The 20,388-nt window shown below is 54.8% G+C and overlaps 1 protein-coding gene across 4 annotated transcripts in view; it reads right to left on the bottom strand.

The window, feature by feature from the left end:
* The window catches only part of TMEM63B (transmembrane protein 63B), an 85,251-nt gene that overhangs the window by 16,541 nt on the left and 48,322 nt on the right, over positions 1–20,388 (bottom strand). For 3 of the 4 annotated variants that reach the window (XM_074989758.1, XM_074989760.1, XM_074989759.1), the window contains exons 3-10: positions 19,207–19,286; positions 13,434–13,472; positions 5,355–5,445; positions 4,238–4,275; positions 2,964–3,106; positions 2,419–2,470; positions 1,916–2,024; positions 1,305–1,375 (exon numbers count right to left, since the gene is read on the bottom strand). In XM_074989758.1, coding sequence (XP_074845859.1) covers positions 1,305–1,375; positions 1,916–2,024; positions 2,419–2,470; positions 2,964–3,106; positions 4,238–4,275; positions 5,355–5,445; positions 13,434–13,472; positions 19,207–19,286 — 623 coding nt within the window. The remainder of the gene's footprint in view (positions 1–1,304; positions 1,376–1,915; positions 2,025–2,418; positions 2,471–2,963; positions 3,107–4,237; positions 4,276–5,354; positions 5,446–13,433; positions 13,473–19,206; positions 19,287–20,388) is intronic. The other variant, XM_074989761.1, reaches the window with a different exon arrangement.

Below are 20,388 nucleotides of genomic sequence, written 5' to 3'. Positions count from 1 at the left end.
CTCTAGAAGGAAAGTGCTGGCATGGAAAGGTTTGGCATTTCCTCTCCCCTGAAGGCTGTGATCAGGGCTGCCTGCTATATCGCCTTTTTGGCAAAAAACCCCAAACACCTGACAACCAAAACCACTCAATTCAGAGAAGCCACCACAGTGCCTAATGGGAGGTGTAGTTTTGATGCTTCATGCCCACATTTTCCTCTATGAACCAGATTTCTGTGGGCCTCTATACTTGTCATGAATATACTTGCCTGCAAATGGTTAAACTCAGAGAGAGGGGAAAGGGTCTCTGGGGGGGACAGCCAGGTAAGCCAATGGGGTGAGAGGAATCTTTTTTTTTCTCTTTTTGAATGGGAACCAATTGCAGGCTAAGGGTTTTTTTTTCTTGGGTCTGGGACTGGAGCAGGGTGAGACCAAAAATGCTGATGAATCCAGTAAATATCCTGGTCACATCGTGATCTGAGCATGGAGATGTAAGGAGAAAGTTAGACGTGATCAGGTTATTTTTATTTTGGATTTGGTGTGGGACTTCTCAGTCTGGTTGATGATGTTTTCTACTGTACTCTGCAACTTCTAAGCTAAATCCCAGGGAAATTATTTTCTGTGCTTTAATATTAACAATTTTAGTTGCTTTAATTATATCTAGCAACCAAGTAAGCTTATTTACTTTCTCGGTACTTTTCCATTTTTTGTTTTGTGAATAAATTACTTTTTAAGACAATGATTTGATTTCTGTGACCTAGAGGAATGTCTGTTTGCTTTTTTATTTTCATGGCTTGACCCAAGGGTCAACTATCAGATTACAGCTCTTTGTTTCCAAGCTATCTCCTAAGGAAATGGTGAAGCTTGGGGTTTTGCCCCACAGGGAGATATCCAAGTGTGTCTTCCTGGGTTTTTAGGGGGCTTTTCCACTTGGTGGTGGAGGCACTACCTACCAGGGTCAGGGAATCTGATCTTGGGAAAGTTGATTTTTTTTTGTTTTTAAATTGGAGCCTATAGAGGTAAAGTATTTTTAAGGTTTTTGCGGGACCCTACTTCTGCACTCGGAGTGTCAGAGCAGGGAAGCAGCCCTGACATCCTCGTAATGCACTGTGGCAGTCTTGTGCTGCAAAAGTGGAGATTGTGGGGCACCATGGGAATGTAGTCTAGTCTATAGAAGAGACTGTAGGCATGAGACACCTAAACCACAACGTCTCTGAAACGCACCAACATTTTTTTTTTAAATTTAATTTTTTGTCGAAAGCTGAAATTTCCCCCAGGGGAGAAAAAGCAGCTCAAGGCAGGGGCCCAGGACCAGCACACAGACTCACTCAAAATGCTTCTTGATCTTCTCTGACTCTGCATATTTTGAGATCCCGTTAATGAAGAGCGTTCGTTTCACCTGGAAGAGACAAAGGGGCATAGGGAGGTGAGGGCAGCACGGGAAGCCAAGCTCAGGTAAGCACAGTCCACCAGGCTGTGGCCACGGGGTGAAGCCAGGTCAGGATTAATGTTGGGGAAGGACTCAGTCTTTCTTGGCTGTGCCCAGAGTTCCACGTTGATTAGGCTGCCTCCTAACCCCATGGGATGGCAGGTGGGCAGCCTGGCTCTGTAGGGATGAGACTGCTACACCTCAGCTGCCTGCGCAGACACAGGTTGGGGGTGTTACCATAGGCACTGATGTGGCTTGCAGCAGGAGCCCCAGAACGTGGGAAGGGGCAGAGTTTGCACACTCACTGCTGCAGCTCAACTCGCCCACTGTGGGGGGGGAATGGAGAATCTGGGACTGTTACCGTTGCGTCAGGGGCAAGATGCTGGGGAGAACCCCGCCCAGGGAGTCACTCCCAGCATGAGCAGAAGGCGTGGCTAGGGCAGCAGGTGGAGGGAGGGAGGCTGGATGAGTGGAGAGCCTGGAGGTGAGGGGAGGCCAGGCCAGCCTTACCAGGTCATCCTCTTTGTAGCGCATCTTGGAGGTGTGCCGGCGCATGCTGTACACCGTCAGCAGCAGGTAGAGGAAGGCAAAGGACGTGTGCAACCACAGCAGGTTATTCCTGTCACAGGAGACACACTATTCAGCTGAGGCCACCCTGGCGGTGCAGCAAACCCACCCCCAGCTTTGCCCCTGGCCACTCAGGCAGTGCAGCTAGCCCCCACCCCCATGCGCCAGGCTACCAGCCAGGGCCCTGACCCTGGGGACAGTCCAACTGGCTGGCATGGTGCATGAATGCTGCAAGGCTGCTACCCAGGGCAGGGCTCAGTGGTTGCCCCCAGAGGGGGACAGCTTTCCGGAGACAGCTGCTGGGGGCTGGCTCTACACGGCGAATGAGCTGGGACAGCCGCAGGGGACAAGAGGCTCCCCCAGAGCAGCTGGCTGGGCCCTGCAGGGACAGGACCCCTGTGGTTCCACCTGCTATAGCCCAAGGGCCCCGCTGCACCTCGACGTACCCAGAATTCAGGTTAGCAATTGTCGTTCTCCCGAAGCTGTAGGCGTTGTTCTCTGGGGAGAGAGCGACAGACAGACTCCTTTCACTCAGCCCAGAGGGTGGCGCTTCACGGTGCCTGGCCGGGGGCGTTGCAGGCAGGGCTGCTCTAAGATTAGCCCTGCAATGCGTCTGACACCGCAGTCACCCCGCTGCCCCTGTGATGCACTAACCAGTCCAAAGGTTAAGCCTGAGAGCTCCAGTTTTCCTGGCTGAGCCGCAAGCCAGGGGAGGGCCCAGCAGGCTGCAGTGGGGTTGGGCTAGGAACTTCCTTCAACATGCCAGAACCCCTGCTGCCTCCGAGAGAGCAGATACCCACTCCCAGGCACAGCAGCACCCCTGTGCTGCGCAGCTGCCAGGGCAGGCGGCAAGGCTCCCTCACCTCAACAGCTCACGTCCTGACCGGCCCGCTGGGAGGGGTGGTGTGAGGCCAATGTGAGCAGGGCTGGCTGATCCCCTTCCAAAGGCAGAACTGCCTTGGAGCCAGCAGGAGCCTGCCCCCCCACTCACCGAGCAAGTCCCCCGAGAAGTTCACGGGAAGCACGATGCCCACGGAGAGCACGCCCACAGCCACCAGCAGCCCGATGATGTGCCGCTGGAAGGAGAGATAATGGACTGCGTCGGCCCCACACTTGTCCCGGATCTCGTCATCCCTGGCAAGGACACAGAGGCGGTTAGGCAATCACCTAACAAGGGTGTGGGCCAAATCACAGCAGCCCTTCGGCACCCAGTGCTGGGCACCTTAAAGACCCCAATACCAGAGCTAAAGGAGCTCCGGTGACCCATCAGTCAAAGGAGCTGCAGAAAGCCCAGGAGTGGCCAGTGTGGGACCCATGTCTCTTGCAGATAAGGCTTGCACTAGCCCAACTGAAACTTCGCTAGCCAAAATCTGTCTGTTGCAGCTGCAGCCTGTTGCTCCCAGCCCCTGCAGGATGGGGAAGGCAGGCGCACTCATGACAGGCAGTTGTGCCCAGCCAATCCACTGTCACCGTGACCAACCCTGAAAGGGGGGTAATGGCACCGACCCCACCGACTTTCAGAGCTAAGGAGGGAATGTGCTGGAGAGGAGCTGAGGAGCATCCCCTCGGAGAGGCCCTGGTTGGTTCTCCTGGCGTCCCCCGGCCCTGGCCCCTGCTCTGTGAGCAGCATGCACAAGGAAAGGGGTGTTGCCTCTGAGCAGCAGTCCGGATGAGGAGCGAGGGAAGGGCTTGTGCTTAGCCACCGGAATGGGATGGAAAGACCTGAGCTGAATTCCATGCTCTGCCACAGGCTCACGGGGTGACCCCGGGCATTGGGAGGCGCTGGTGTGAGCGTGCTAGTGCCGCTCCAGTGCCGCAGTAGGGTTGCCGAGTAATGTTGGGCTTGTCGCATGAGCGCACACCCTGCTGGGCTTGCACTCGGGCAGCTGGTCCACGCTGTTGCAGCTGCACTGCTGTTTTTAAGCACTCCCTCCAGCAGAGGCGGGCATCTGTCCAGCAGCAGGGGGAACCACCCCTGCACCTTGAGTGTCTGTCCCAGTATCTCATCTGTCCACAAGAAGCACCAGTCCTTCCTTTGTCAGCTGCCGCTAGCTGGACCGTAAGCTCCATGGGATAGATGCCGTTTCTTACTCCATGCTCTGTCCAGCACTTAGCACAAGGGGGCTTTGATCCCAGCTGGGGCTACTAGGTGTCAGTACAACACAGAGAACAGCCACCTCAGTCCTCCACAGTGAGAGATCTCCCATTGTCCTCTGGCCTCTGGGCCCGGGCTGAACCCTAGAACCAAGACCAAGGGCCACTTACTTTATCCTGAAGATGGCTGTCAGCCAGGAGCAGAAGCCCTGTGCAGAGACACAATGGGGAGCCTCAGGTTAGTGAGGGTTCTTTCAGCTCATTTCCCCCTCGACAGACCCCCATGGACACAAGTCCTGCCATAATCTTCTCCCCAGGCAACATAAGGTTCCTCTTCCCTATTTACCTGAAGCCCAGTGGTTCCCCCAGCCATGAAAGGGAAGCTGGAAGGGCACACGGGCCACCAATGCCCTGGTATGTAGGATTGCAGATACATCCATCGGTGATAGGTCACAAGTTATCCTGACACGACAGTCGCCCCGAGTGTGACATATGCCAGGCTCAGCCTCACCACCAACTGGCTGTCACCCTCCTCCGCTGAGCCATGAGGTCAAAGCAGCCATCTTGCCACATTACAGTGGGTGGCCAAGAGCTACCCACTGGTATGGCAGCCCTGTCAGGAAATCAGCTGCCCCAGGGCAGGGTGACATTCCCAAGGGACACCTCAGCCATCATGCAAGAGAGAAGGGTGCATACGATGGACTAGAGAGGCAGCAGGAGCTAGGCTGGGGCCCTCATGGAATGGAGCAAACCTGGACCAAGAACACGTCTCCTGGGAGCCACCTCTGATTGGTCAGTGGGCCTGGACACTGCCCTCCCCTTTCCCCATCGCTGCTTCTTTCAGGAAAAGGGGGCATTGGGGAAACATTCAGTGGATGTCCAGCTTGTCAGGGGATTTAATAGCTGGATGTGAACAGGAGAATCCGGCTGCATGTGACCAGCCACCTCTCTGCGTGACCACAGTTTGCTGTCTGTGCGTCTAATCACTGGTTGGAGGGATGTGGCTGGGAGCCTGGACTCTTGGGCTCCTTTCCCAGCTCTAAGATATCTATTTTCCAGTGGTTAGAGAATGGGACTAGAAGCCAGGACTCCTGGGTTGTAATCCCTCGCTCATTTACCATATGGCTTTGAGTAAATGGCGCTCCTTCTCCAAGCTTCAGTTTCCCTTCTGCAAAACAGGTATGACACACCGCTTCGCTGCCAAGGAGGCCGGGAGACTGACTAATGTAGTATGGGCTAGGAGGGGCTCAGCTGGGTGGCAACAGATTTTATTTTTGCTGCTACTCACATTGTCCCTCTGGTCAAAGTCCACGGAGCTGGAGACAGAGGTGAGGCGCTCGTAGCGGTCATGATTGTCAGAGTGCAGAGCAGATGCCACGCTGAAATTACAGGGTAGAGGGAGAAAAACAATCAAAAGGTTAACAGAGGAGAGCAGAGAAGCTCAGCCAGGAAGCAGCACCCAGGAGATGAGAAGTTAATTCAAGTCAGTTTTCCCCAGGACAGATGGAGAGAGAAGAGCCTCAGAGAAGAAAGAGGACAGACGTTAGTGGAGAGCCCTGCCTCGGACAGCGCGGGCCTGCAGCAGTGCACAGGGCCAGCCTTGCTGACTACTGCTCTTCTGGCCTTCATGGGCACATGCAGAAGGGGAGTACGTGCGAGCGGCATCCCGGTCCTGCCACTCTCCCTGCTAACTCCTCACGCCCAGGCCTGGCTGGAGACACCTGCAACAGTTGAGACAACACAAAACATCTGTGCATGTGCACAGGAGAGAGCGAGGACACAGTTAAGGCTATCCTCAGGATTTAGGGGGCCCATGCAGTACTGTTAAACTGGTGCCCCCATGCACGATGGCAGTGGGGGCTGGGGGGGAATATGGTTGTACAGAGACATGATTTTATAACATTCAGCAACAGGCTAATGAAGTATTTTTAAAACAGATTTTTACACAAAGGAGCTGTAGCCTAACACAGTAAATTCAGAAACCGACAGTCCTGTTAAATGGCTTCACCACTTGAAAGGCTCTTTCACAGGTTCTGCTCATAACTCTGGCTGGGCTTCTTCACTTTTAAGCTAGCTAGATCCTCTCCGGGGGAGGCAGAGTCACAGAATAGGGCTAGGAGGAGGCATGTGGATAGACACAGGGACCCAGCGGCGCTCCAAATCTTCTGGTGCCCTGCGTAACTGCCTAGTGTGCACATGAGTAAGGATGGCTCTGGACACACTAGACTACAGCAGTGAAAAGGGGCCTGCAGAGGCTGTCACCGAAAGAGAGATGGGGGTTGTCCAGGTTGGAAAGATGATGAACAAGAAAGGAGCAAACAAAGGGGGATACAACCACCAACGGCTGCACATAGGTCATTTGGGAGCTCCATTTTTCTTTTGGAAACACAACAGCAAGGACGCACGCCCAGAAACTAAGAGGCAAACTCACCCCCCATCCCCTCCATGCACAACGTGAACTGTACCCTGTGGGGCTCTGCTGAAAGACATTACTGAGGGCAGGAGCCAAGCAAGGTTCAAAGACAGTAGGAATGAGACATGTAAGGGAGTAAGTACGAATCACAGCGGCTAGCTAGGATAAAGGGGCTTCAGGCAGGGGCGGGGAACCCCTGGTCCGCAGTCTGGGTCTGGACCACTCCCCAAGGCTCAGGGCTCCCTCTCCACAGAAGCCAGCCCACGGTGGGGTGGAGGGCTAGGAGCCCTGGGCCTTGCAGACTGGATCAGGTAAGCCAGGCTCTGAAACCGCACCACCAGCTCTGCTGGGGGCTGGGAGAGCAGGCAGTTGCTCCAGGGCTGGTTGCTGCTGCTTTCCCCAGGCAGCGGAAGGGAGAGGGAGCAGGAGCAGCCTTGGCAGGCTGCCTGCAGGCTTCCCCCTACTGCTCTGACGGGTTGGAATTCCAGCCAGTCAGAGCAATGGAGAGCCGTGCCTGGGAGTGGAGCTGTGTGTGGCTGGGAGGACCGAAGGCGGGGCGGGGGTGTGTGTGTGCTAGGTTATCTGCACCCCCTGTTGCCCCGTTCCCACGTCCCTCCCTGCACCTTCCCTCCCACCCTGACTCCCCACTTGCACTCTGCTCCTGTCCCCTCCCTCCCTCCCAGACCCCATCCCCTCTTACACACCCCTCCATTCCAGAATCCCCACCCACAGCCCGCTCCCGTACCCCCCTCCTGCCCAGACCCCACAGTCCAGGCTCCCACATAGTCAGGGAACACATCAGTGAGGGTTTATTTTTCTTTGTCACTTGTGTGGCCTCCACCTGATTTGTCTATGGGTCAATGGCCCTGACCTGAAAAGGTTCCCAACCCTGACTTGCAGGCTATAAACACTTCAGAGAGGCAGCCGTGTTCATCTGTATCTTCAAAAACAACAAGAAGTCCTGTGGCACCTTATAGACTAACAGATACTTTGGAGCATAGGCTTTTGGGGCAAAGACCCGCTTTGTCAGATGCAATGCAGTAGGAGATTCCAGGCATTCTACATTGCATCTGATGAAGCGGGTCTTCGCCCACGACAGCTTATGCTCCAAACTATCTGTTAGTCTATAAGGTGCTGCAGGACTTCCTGCTGTTTTTCTGAATGCTTCAGCTGACCACCAATTGCTAAGGTTTCCCGTAGGGGGAAGCTGCTCTGAAACTATCCACTAGAGGGAGTTCTTGGACCTTCTTCTGAAGCATGCGGTGTTGGTGAATGATGTCAGAGCCAGGATCCCAGAAGAGATGGAAATGGTCCAATTCCCATGTCCCTCTGGATGAAGAAGCAGGTTGGAGAGAGTGGATTAACATGCTTTTTAACAAAACTCACACCATACAGCAAGTCTATTAATGAAGGGCAACTTTCATTTCCAGGGTCATTCCTAATGATAAATGAAATTCAACGCTGATAAAGTGCAAAGGTCCAGTTACACACGAGACGCTGCTGACTCAAAGGTAACACTCATTGGGGGAAAACAAACCCAACGATACATATATAGGGATGTGTTCTTTGTTACCGGTTACTCCCAGAAAGAGATTTTGCAGCCTCTGTGGCTAGCCCTCTGTAAACCACCACTCAATACACAGCAGAGGTCAAGAAGGCTAACAGTATGTTTGGACCTATTTGGAAAGGGACAGGTAATAAGAGAGAAAATATCCTAATGCCATTATCTAAGTCCTTGGTACAGCCACAGCTGGAAAACTGTGTCCGGTTCTGGGCATCCCAACTCCGAAAGCACACAGCAGACTGGAAAAGATTTAGAGAAAGTCATTGAGTTCCCTAACTGCCCCCTCTTTCAGGGCTACCTAAAACCTCCGACTCCTAGAAGCTGGAAATGGAAGACTGCATGGGTCATCCCATAATTGTTCCTCCATGGGGTCCCCTGAGCGTCTCTTCTCTTGTTCTCTGTTCCTGCCTGCACACCTCCATCACGACTCCTCCTCATACTCTGCAAGCTGGTTCCAGAGCAGGGGTCTGTGCTCAGCGGGAGTAGCCGCCTGCCCCCACTGAAACTGGAAACCCTACAGCTGGGAAATGCAGCGGCAGGAGAAAGGAGGGGTCTGGTTGAGCCACATTCCTTCCCTGCTCCTTGAAGCAAGGCACAGCGGGGTGTGCTCCATAGCCTCAGCTGGGTCCAAACTGCACAGACTGGTGGGAAATGCCTTCTCGAAGGCCAAGAAAACCAGAAGCAAGACAGTGGGTGTGCATGGAGTGGGTTGGGCAGGATTAATAAACGCTAAAGGCTGGATCAATAGTCCATCTTGCCAGTATCCTGTCTCTGACCATGTCCCACACCAGATGCTTCTGGCAGTTGGAGATTTAGGGACAGCCAGAGCCCATCCCTGTGTCCCTGACCATCTTTAGCTAACAGCCATTGATGGACCTACACGACATGAACTCATCCAATTTTTTTCAAACATAGGCCGTGTCTACACGTGCCCCAAACTTTGAAATGGCCACGCAAATGGCCATTTCGAAGCTTACTAATGAAGCGCTGAAATGCATATTCAGCGCTTCATTAGCATGCGAGCGGCCGCGGCACTTCGAAATTGACGCGCCTCGCGTCTCGTCCAGACGGGGCTCCTTTTCGAAAGGACGCCGCCTACTTCGAAGTCCCCGTATTCCCATCAGCCCATGGGCTGATGGGAATATGGGGACTTCGAAGTAGGCGGCGTCCTTTCGAAAAGGAGCCCCGTCTGGACGAGACGCACAGCGACGAGGTGCGTCAATTTCGAAGTGCCGCGGCCGCTCGCATGCTAATGAAGCGCTGAATATGCATTTCAGCGCTTCATTAGTAAACTTCGAAATGGCCATTTGCATGGCCATTTCGAAGTTTGGGGCACGTGTAGACGTAGCCATAGTTATACTTTTGGCAAGGAGCTCCACAGGCTGATTGTGCATTGTTTGAAGAAGTATCTCCTTTCGTTTATTTTAAACCTCCTTCCTATTAATTTTACTGGGTGACCCCTGCTCTGCTCTTGTGTTAAGCGAAGGGGTGCATAACACTCCCTTATTCGCTTTCTCCACACCCGTCATGATTTTATAGACCTCTATCACTTCCTTCCCTAAGTCATCTTATTTTCAAATTGAGCAGTCCTAGCCTACGTCCACACAGGAAAGCTGTTTTGAAGTAACTATCCTAATGTCTACGCAACACAACCACTATTTCAAAATAGCAGTTGGCTTATTCTGAAATAAATATGGAATAGTGCCATTTTGTGTGCAGCAGCATTATTTTGAAAGATGCTATTCCAGAAAAGAATATCCAGAGTATCTTATTTTGAAAAAACACTGTGGTGTAGGCATACCCCTAGTTTTTCAAATCTGTCCTCCCATGGAAGCTGGTCCATGCCCCTAATTGATTTTGTTGCTCTTCTCAGTTCGCTTTCTAGTTCTAATATGTCTTTTTTGAGATGGGGCAACCAGAACAGTATGCAGTATTCCGGTTGTGGGATACCAGGGTTTTACATAGTGTCATTATGGTATTTTCTGTCATACTATCTATCCCTGTCCTAATGGTTCCTAACATTTGTTGATTCTGCTGTTCACCGAGCAGATGTTTTCAGAGAATTATCCACAATGATGCCAAGAACTTTCTTGAGTGGTAACAGCTAATTCAGACCCCATCATTTTGTATGGAAAGTTGGACTTAGGTTTTCCAACATGCATCACTTTTCACATAGCAACACTGAATTTCATTTGCTACTTTTTTGCCCAGTTTAGCGATTTTTTTTTCCACTTTGCAGTCAGCTTTGGATTTAACTATTTTGAGTCATTTTGTATAAACTGCACATTTTGCCTCCTCTCTGTTCACCTCTTTTCCACATCCTGTATCTGGGTTAAGCAAATTGTTCAGGGAGCAATAGAAGGGGAGGAGGTAATTTCTGCCTACAGGAGATTAGTGATGATGGCAGTCAGGATCCTGGAACACTTTGCATTGGTAGCCTCACATCCAAGACAGAAACTAAGCCAGAGGACATAGTGAAGGACCTAAACATGCACTTCAGGCTTGAGGAAGTGGGAACTGGCTGCTGAGGAGGCAAAGGGAGAGTGTGTGATTACCTGAAGTGGGAATTTTAAACAACAGGACCCTCAGAGTGTTCTAGGAGTGAAGAGGAGAGGCCTGGAGGTGGCTAAACAGACTCCAGTAGCAGAGGGCTGCCTCAGGGGAAAACATGCCAGCTGTGATACAGCACACATTGTGTAGCTGGGGCTTAGTTCTGTACCACAGACCCTGAATCCCACCGCAGTTGCCTGTGGCAGATTCTGGGGCGGCTGGCTACTGAAGCATGTAAGGCTGGCTGATGTGGGACACGGGCAAGGGTGGCCCATCTGTGAGTGGCCATTAAGCTGGTTGCTGTTCTGGACAAGGACAAGGAGCTGTGGGGAGGAAAGCAGTCAAAGTCACTGAGAGAGACCACAGAGGAGAAACAAGCGGGAGAGTCCCAGTGGGCTACGCCCTGGAAAGGGGAAGGAGGGATGAACTGAAGGAAGTGGGAAAACCTGGCAGCGCTAGGAACAGAGGGAAAATGTGGAGCCATTCAAAGCAGACCCTCATAACAGGCCTTACAAGGCGGAGATCAGAGGGAGAACACCCCAATGGCCCAGCACGGGAGCAAGAGACAAATGGTTTCTCTTAGTGACTCCATGGTGAGGATCAAGGCCATACCTGTGACCCAGAGGAAGGAACCAGAATGATTCACAGGCCTGCCAAGTGTCCTGAGAGGCAACGGGAGGAAAGCAGAGCAGCTCCTGCAGAACTTGCCTCTCCCTCTCTCCTAACTACCACCTACCTACCCACTAATGCCCTGAGCAAAGGGTGATCGAAAAGATCCGGGAGGGCTTCAGGGAAGGAGAGAGAGCAAAGAGCTACAGAGAAAGTTTGTGGGTCTGAGGGCAGAGCCACTCTGCACTGCCCTGGGAGATGCCACGTGGGATCCCACAGTCAGCTCTGGGCCCCTCAAGTCCGTGTGCTTTATGTCCCAGAGGGGTGGGGGAAGCTAGCTTCTCTCTCTGGCTCCACCGTAAGTTGACTGTGTTCAGTTCTGGGCTCCTCAGGACCCGAAAGACAAACCAAGGTTGTGCAGAGTAGGGCAGCAAGGGAGCAATTTACAAGAAAGAGTTGGGAGGATTAAACCTGACTGACTTTGCTCGGCAACGAGAAAGAGAGAGCGGAGTGGGAGGAAGAGAGGATCTGTTTAGGGATATGAGACGGGGGAACATAATTACGAATATTAACAAAAGGATAATTCCAACTGATGCTGGTGTGCTGGCGGCCTCAAGAACTGGGACATTTAATGTAAGGCTGGACAAGGCGCTTGCAAAACTTGCTGTAGGAATTGACCCTGCCTGGATCCCATGGGCGGGTTGAGAGGGAAGCAAGGGGATTCGCATGCACACAGCTGTGACTCACGGACTGAGTTAATGCTGTTGCACGAAGGGAAACGAGTGCACGCAGGACCCACCAGGGGGAGCCAGCGGGCAGCGTGTTGCCAGGCAGATGACGGGAAGGTTTGGGCAGCGTGAGGTTGGTGTGATGTAGGCAGCCGCATGGGTGGGGAACCCTGCAGACCTGTGAGTTCCCCACTCCCACCTGAGAGATAGGGACCCGTCCTGCTCCTGGCACACAGCTAGCCTTCCCCTTTGCGGCAGCTGACACCGGCCAGCTGACTCACGGCAGGGAGGGCTCCCAGGCCCAGGGCCCAAGCAAACAGACAGGCGTGCCGAGGGACAGACGGGCACAAACACGCCACACCTTCTGGAGGCAAAGCCGCCATATCACTGCTAGCAAGCAGCAATGCTGCAGCAGGAACCTACCAGGCTCACTGCAGCTGGCACTGCTTTGCCCTGGCTGCTGTGTCGCAGCTTACCACGGAGATCCAGCACGTAACTGGGAGAGGGGAGCTGCTGCCAGCACAGAGGCACTTGGAAGGGGTGGCAGGCACTCAACGATTACCCATTCTGTTCACTCCCTCCGGGGTGCCTGGCACAGTCAGAAGACGAGATACTGGACTAGACGGACCTTTGGTCTGACTCACTGAGGCCGTTCCTATGTTCTAGGCGGCGGCTCTGGGGGACGAGGGGGTGAGTTTAAGAAGAAACTAAAATGCACAGGGAATGCGGGTGGATGGGAGCAGGGAGCAACAATATGAACACGTGACTGTGGAAGGGACTATTCAGAGTCCCACATAGTCACTGCTGGGCTGCACAAAGGGTAATGCCAAGGCAAGGTACCAGGAGGTGCTTGGCAATGGTTCTAGAATAGTGAGCTTGAGTCTGCCCTACTGGCTGAGCTGGAGGAAGGGACTGGGAAAAGGGGACAGTGCACCAGTGTGTTATTCACAGCTGCTTATTTTTTGGCTGCAGCAGCTGAATTCTGGCTTATGTGGTCAAAGCTGAGTTCCGAGCAGGAGGCGAGAGAAACTCCTTCCCCTGCCACCCCAATAAAAAAGCAATAAGGAAAGGTAGTCCGCATCCGGTCCCCAGATGTCCCCATTGCCTCACTGTCCCCAGACACCCAGGGGGTGGGTGGGGCAAAAGAGCTGGGGGTAAGTAGTGTGGGGGCACAGCCAGCCTTTGCAGATGGGTATAAGCTGGTCCCTGTCCCAGGTGCAGCATGCACAGGCCTGTGCAGGGAAGCAGGACAAGTGCCGTGGTATCTTCCCAGGAGCACAGACACGTTCTTTGAGAGGGACCAGAACGAGCCTCAGCCATCCCAGCTGTGAGGTACAGCTGACGTGTAACTGGAGGGAAGAGTCAGCACTGATCAGGAGACAAAAGTCTCAGCCCCGAACCCCCAGCCTTTGAGATTAGTCCGGAAGCAAGAAAGGCAATGCCAAAGGGGGGAAAAGAGGAGAGACAGAGAGAAGGAAAAACACCCTGAGAAAAGCAACATACTATTCCCGCTCCTCTCGCTCAGTCTGCCAGCGCCGACACCTGGGGGCAGAGAAACAAAAAGGGATGGTTACAAGAGTGGGGACTTGGCAGCACGTGCAGGGAGCTCTCTCCAGCCCAGCAGAGCTGCTCCTTGCTGGCCTGGGAGAAACCCGTCAACAATCAGATCAGAGAAAAATCAAGAGAACACATCCTGGCCACACTCTGGTTCCCAGCAGGCTTCAGGCTGTGCCTTTTTTTAATCTAGAAGTCTGATGAACACCTCAGATGGCATCACTAACACACTCCTGGCAGGCCCGCTGAGGGTCCTTCATTTAGAGTGGGAGACCTTAGGGTGCAACAGGCTCTGGGAAGCCCCTCGGATTTTACCTGGGGGTGCACCTTAATTTGGGGTTTTGTAGAACATTTGTACCATCACTCAAACTCCTGCTGCCCAAGACAAACAGACCACACAAACGTCGGTGTTCCCTCTGAGCCAGTGCAAATATTGTCCTGAAGGACACAGTTAGCTTGCCAGGCTTCAGAGGCCTTCAGGTGATTAAACAAGCAAACGCATAGCAGCCCAGAACTCCCGGATCCCTCAAAGCTCCAAGTTCTGTCCCAAATCAGGAAGCCACTAGTTCCAAGTGGCTCCTACAGCTGGCAGAGTGAGTTTTCCACCCATCGCCCTGCTGCTGTGGGGCTTTGTACAAGCATTCCAGCTGAGCAGGCCACCGCAATCAGGTGGGACGCTCCTGTGTCAGCCACAGCAGAGAGGGGAAAGACCAGGCGATCTTCAGGAACTGCCTGCTGTGGGAATGCCAGCCCCACTCCAGAGCAGATGGGGCAGCTGCTGAAGAACTGCACTCACTGGGGCGGCTGCTCTGGCACGGCTGCTCCCGCCTAGGCCAAGGCCCCTGCAGTGCGGTTAGAGGAGCCCGCTGGTTCAGCTTCCCCCTCCCTTCTCTCGAGCAGTTCTTGGGCACAGCGGCCTCTCCTCACGGCTCTGGTGCCTGGAGGGAAGGAGGGAGAGGGAAGGAGGCCCCATGTTTTAGGCTGGGTGAGGGGCTGGTTTAGGACAAGCAGCTCCGCCTTTTCTAGAGGCAAAAAACCTTGGGCCAAATCCTGCTCCCAACCCTCCCAGACTCCAAGGGCAGCAGGATTTGACCCTTGCTCCATAGTTGGGTGCATTCTGAATGGGCAGCATGAAAACTCCATAGCCCGGAACTCCCCGCCCCCTGGCAGAGCTCAGCGAGCCAGCAGTGACCCAGATGCTGGGAGGCACCTATCTGGGGGAGTCTCAGACCAAGGTGACTGCCCTTTGGAGCCAGTCCTCAATGCAGCCGTGATGCCTTCCCCGCCACAGACGTAGGCAGCTGACCCAGCTCCCGCCTGCATTAGTGGAGGCTGGTCAGTGCCACAGCATGTGGTGTGCCAGCTGCAACCGATACAGCATCGCCCACGCTCTAATCGAACAACACAACCCTCACCCCACCCAACCCCTTTTCCGAGGCCCCACTCCACCTGCCTTCTTCGGTCGCTCGCTCTTCCCCACCCTTGCTCATTTCACTGGGTTGGGGTGTGGGGCTGAGGTGGGGCGGGGTGGGATGGGAAGCAGGGGAAGGCTCAGCCTGGGGATGCAGGCTCTGGGGTGGGGTCAGGGATGAAGAGTTTGGGGTGCAGGAGGGAGCTCTGGGCTGGGGCTGAGGGGTTTGGAGAGTGGGAGGGGTGTGGGCTCCAGCAGGACGAGGGCTCTGGGGTAGGGCCGGGGATGAGGGGTTTGGTGTCCCAGCTGTGCTTACTGCAGCTCCCAGGAAGCGGCTGCCTGGTTCTTGCAGCCTCTAGGTGCAGGAAAACACTGCACGAATAAAGTTTGGTTTTGTCATAGTAAGTGTTTTGTGGCAGATCCTCTGCTCAGTGCATTCTCTGTACCTCACCTTGGGGCTCAAACCTGACAACTACATTGTGCTTTACTGCACCCATATCTTTAAGAACTTCACATTAACTGGAGACACTTCTGTCTATGGTTCCACAGGAGCCATTTGCAGACACCTCCCATCCCCGCTCCTGCTGCTAGACAAACTGGCCCTATGAGTCCATTTACTTCTGGGGCCGAGCAACTTGCGCTCCCTTGTGACGTGACAGAACTCCGGCTGCCTCCTTCCTCTCAGCCCCTCTTCCACCCTTCCCAACCCCAGATTACGCCGTTGGCCGGGAGGGTGTAAGGGCTTCCCCTCCACATCAGTAGCAAATGTAGGGTCTGAAAGGATGGCCTTGGCCACTGCCCCAGCTCTGTACTATTACGTGCCCGGGACTGGAAGAGGCACTCTCACCGACTCCCCGGCCTGCTCACCAACAAACCCTCAACACAGACACCTGAGGAGCTACGAGAACAACCTGTTCTGCACTGAGCGTCGCCCTGCAACCGCTACCCGGGGAGGGGCAAAAGGTTTGTCTGGGTAAGTGATGCAGCAGAACTCCTGCTAAACGGTCCCAGGAACCTTTCCCATCCAGGTGCAGAATAAATGTGGTTACACGCACCGAGGTAGATGTAGATGTGTACCACCAACAGAAGCTGATCAGCTGGGTGGCACTGCACTCCCTCCAGAGTGGCCACACAAGCACACAGCTTACAGGGGGCACTGCCGGGGCAGGGCCTATGTCTCCAGATCTGGGTGGTACATCAGCGCACAGCTGCAGAGTATGTTTGGGCAGCCATTGCCTGTACGATCCCTTGGGGACTGGTTTCTTGCCCCAGTCCAAAGCTTCTGGCACGTGGGCACCCCGGGTCACGTGAAAATGTGAAGTGCTCCTTAGGAAAGCAGTGCCCTGGTCTCCTTTGCCCCCGGCTGCTACCCTAGATGGCTAGGGGAACCACATGGCAGTCCCAGGGCACTGCTTGTCTGCTGGAGGCCCAGCTGGAGCCTGACACAGTGCTCATATGACTGGCTCCTTCAGCTCCCTACTGGGATCCTGGCTTCATGCAAACATACCACCTGGCCCTTCCCTGCCCATTCATGCCAGCCCCCACAAACAGCCGTGCTACTGAGGCTCACTGCACACAGATGGGGATGCGCTGGTGCCCACTGCCGTCTCAGGGATCAGTGCCTGTGACTGTCCTCCAGGCCTCTCCTTGCTCTAGCTTGCCAGCTGGGCATTACTGGTCTAATTTGGGGGAGCGGCAGTTCGCCCTCCAGTTGGCAGCATCCAGCCACAATGTGGCGACTGACAGGTAGGTGCCAGCGAGGGCAGCAGGCGGCCTGCCCTGGGAGCGGATGCAATCGCTCACCAGGCAGTGCCAGTATAATGCAACAGACCCCGGGGGCAGCGAGTGGGATCGAACCTGGGACCTCAGAAGCTTAATTCAGGAGCCTCAACTGCCAGGGGGAGGAACCTTTTTCAAATCAGGGGTCACTGATGCTCTGGATTAAAAATTAGTGGTGGGCCATACATGCTCCTCTCCCCTGGCTTGGGGTACAGAGACTCAGCAGGGCAAGCCCGGGCTCTCTGCTCCAGCCATACGGCGGTACCGAGTCTCTGCATCCCGGTGGAATCAGAGAGACTCCTGGGCTGGATGAAGAAGGGCCAGGGGCTGGATCTGGCCCACGGGCTGTAGGTTCCCCACCTCTGCACTAACACATGAGCTAAAAGCGCACTGGCAGTCAGCTAAGGCCGTAGCTGACTCATTAATTCGTGTCACTAGAGGGGGACAGGGCATCACACCCTGACAGGGTTTACATTGGGACAGAACAGGACCTCATCTAGGATGCAAGGAGGGGACCATCCCCCACAGAAAGAGACTACGAGGGCACCAACGGTGCCAAGTGGAGGGACCCAGGTCTGGAGGAAAGGAGCGCTGGTGGGTGGGAGGAGAGGCCCAGGCAAGGAGACCTGAAGTTTGCCCAGTTCTCAAAGGGAACAAGCAAGTCAGGGAAAATGTGTCCCCTTGGGGAGGGAACGTGGCCTGTACCTGAGAGCAAAATGGGAAAGCCAGGCAGAGCTGACCTGCAGAGGGGAATAAGCCGACAGGACCAGTTGCTGGGGGCAGGCAGTTGGAGCTGGGTGCACAAGACAGGCAGCGTGGTCTAGACACGTGTCTCTCACCCTTTTCAGGCTGGTGACCACCTACCCAAAAGCTTCATGATGCCCCCCTCAAAAAAAAAAAAAAAAAAAAAAAAAAAAAGGGGGGGGGTCCAAGATGCATCAGTGCTAACCGTGCTGACCGTGAGGAGATCGTTTGGGATGTGATTGGCAAAGACCACCGAACTTTAGAGGGTACGGATGGGTGGGATTCTCTTTGCTTGAGTGTAGTAATGCTTTCAATGCCTCGCGATGGCCCAGACTCTCTTTAGTGGCCCCCGGGTGTTGTGAGCCACTGGTTGAGAAAGACTGAGAGGAGTGAGCTTGGGGCTGGGAGCCAGAAGCCCCAGCCTGAAGTGAAGCTACTTGCCCAAGACCTCAGGCCCAGTGGTTTCTCTCTGGAGACGCCCTCTTCCTTCCCCGCTCTATGACAGCCCCTCTTACTCCGTCTCCCAGGCTGCGCTGGCCTCACTGCAGCCAAGTCAGCTTCTCACACAGCAAACTCCTGCCTGAGTCTCCCCATCTCTTTGGGTCCCAAGTGCCATGTTCTCCAGTCCCAGCCGTGTTCATGGTTCGGAGACTGACCAGCACTAGCAACACAGCAGATTCATTTATTCTATTAAAGGTCCTCATTCAATCGCTAGAAGAAAATGACTTGGCCATTTGTTCCTAGATGGCGCAACAAGAAGTCCAAGCCTGACTCACTGGAATGCTTGCTGCTGAGAGCAAAGACCAGCTTTGGAGCCTCCGCCATGGAAAGTGAAGCTGAAAACACGTAGAACACCTTTGCCTCTTCTGAGAAAGGAAGAGCAAGTCACTGGGACCTGGTTCTCGAGAGGTTCTGTGAGCACTTTGTTCCACAGTGCAACTAATGCCTGTGAAGAGGCCTGCTTTTAACCAAAGGCCCAGAGAGTACGGATGCCTTTACGAAGGCCCTCTGTGAAGGAGCTGAGCAGCATCTCCGCACAAGATCACCTAACAGTGGGGATTTCCAACACAGGACGTCATGGAATGAGAACGGTGCAGCCCCTGAAGCGACTCTGCCTCTTGCTGCTTTCCTGACGAGCTGGCTTGCAGCGACAGTTGTAGCCGGGGTGACCACGTACTCCCAGTCATTAACATTAACGAGCTCTTCCATTTCGGTAAAGGTCATAGCCAGCAGGGATCGTCCGACACCTCCTCCAGCTGGAGCATGGCCCTTTCCCGTTGGACCCCCAGACTCAGTCTGGCTCTCGGCCCACGTGGCTCTGCCTCATTCACACCACCTTCCATCATGTTTCCAGACGACGATTCCATCAGCGGTTAGGGAACAAAACGTTCCCCTCACCCACTGCCAGAGTGCTCCGTAACTGCACCTGGACCCCCGCTCTGGACTCTGCTCCTCAGCCTTCCAGGCCTGGCTACATTTGCTTCCTCAGACTGACATCCCAACCAGTACGGTGAAGAACTACAGACCCGACAGAGCCCACAAAGCAGCGCGCGCCCCACAGCTGCAGGAACCCTAAGGCACCCTTTGCAACCCTGTTTCCAGAGCCACCAGAGATTTGTTGCTGCACAGGGATGAAGTGGGAGTGACAAAGGCAGGTTGCGCTGCAGGAACTGTTCCTCTTCCAGGGATTTAGGGGATTAAACCAACCAACTCCCTCCTCTTCCCCGTGCTGGGCACACAGCTGATGGTTCACCCTGTACCCTAAGCCCACCCCCATCCTGACCTTACCTGTCAGCTTCAGTCACCAGGGCCAGACGTCCATAGTCCCACGCTACTTTACGCAAGATCGAAAAGACAAACAAAAGCGCCTGCAAAAGTGCCAAGGAGAAGCCATGAGACAAGGCCCCCTGGCGGGTGGAGCAGGCCTTCCCCGCCCCTCCCACCACCCTCTGCCGGGCACAGCGAGAACTGCAGCAGGCCACAAAGAACGCAGCTTGGCTTGCTCTGGCCGTGGAAGGAATTGGGCCCACCTTGCCCAGGCGCGGCAGCAAGGCCTGAGGGGCTGACCGGGAAGTGGGATCCGGCCCCCGCACGCCACACTCGCGCTATCCCCGCGTAACCTGCCTTCGGAGGGTGGCGGCGCTGCGGAGAGGCACGAGGCTCTGCGGCCAGCTGAATGCGTGTACGGCTGTTAGCTACCGGAGCACCAAAGCTTCCCGGCGGCCTGCTCGTGGTGGGGCAGGGACAAGGTACAGCAGGAAGTGGGCATGGCCCCAGTCCTACCCGCAGAGCTCTGCTGGGTGGCCCTCCCCTCTGACGTGGGGGCAGAGGGGGAGGACAGTCCCCAGGTCGGAGGGCTGTGCTGCGGCCTGGGCCTGCGGCGCGGACGCTGACTCAGAGAGGAGAGGGAGGCACTGTAGGACTCCCAGGGGCTACATTCTTCTCTGCTGTATCTGTGCTAGGTGCAGCCCTGCAGCCCCTGGCCCTTGTTTGGGTGGCCCTGTGGCCTTGGTATTAGGCTGCACCTGTTCATATACATAACCCCAGTGGCCACCCCAAACATCCACCTTCCCAGCCCCGGCCCTCCCCCATCCCAACCCCCAACTCCTGGCCCTGACAGAAAAGCCAAAGGGCCAAATGGGCCATACAAAGCCTTCTGGTAGGGCTGCAGGGCCAGCTTGCCCTGTGCAGAGCCATCTGTTTCTGAAAGCTGCTGAAAACCACCGTGCTTTGATGCCCGAGAGCCAGCACTCCCCAGCCAGCCAGCCTTCCACTGCTGGGAGCAGAGCAGCACCTGGATGGCTCAGAGGCGGCAGTCAGAGGCATCTAGCGCTCCTTCTCTGGGTTGTCATGTCCTTGGCAGATGCTAATTCATTGAGGTTTAGAACTGCACCGCCCCTGGGAAGTCTGTATCACCACCCCTACCTCACAGAGGGGAAACTGAGGCACGGAGCAGTCAAGTGACCTTGC

The sequence above is a fragment of the Carettochelys insculpta genome, chromosome 3, assembly GCF_033958435.1.
Source record: "Carettochelys insculpta isolate YL-2023 chromosome 3, ASM3395843v1, whole genome shotgun sequence".
Classification (NCBI taxonomy): domain Eukaryota; kingdom Metazoa; phylum Chordata; order Testudines; family Carettochelyidae; genus Carettochelys; species Carettochelys insculpta.
Note: the sequence above shows the minus strand (reverse complement) of the source record. Positions and strands in the feature narration are given on the sequence as shown.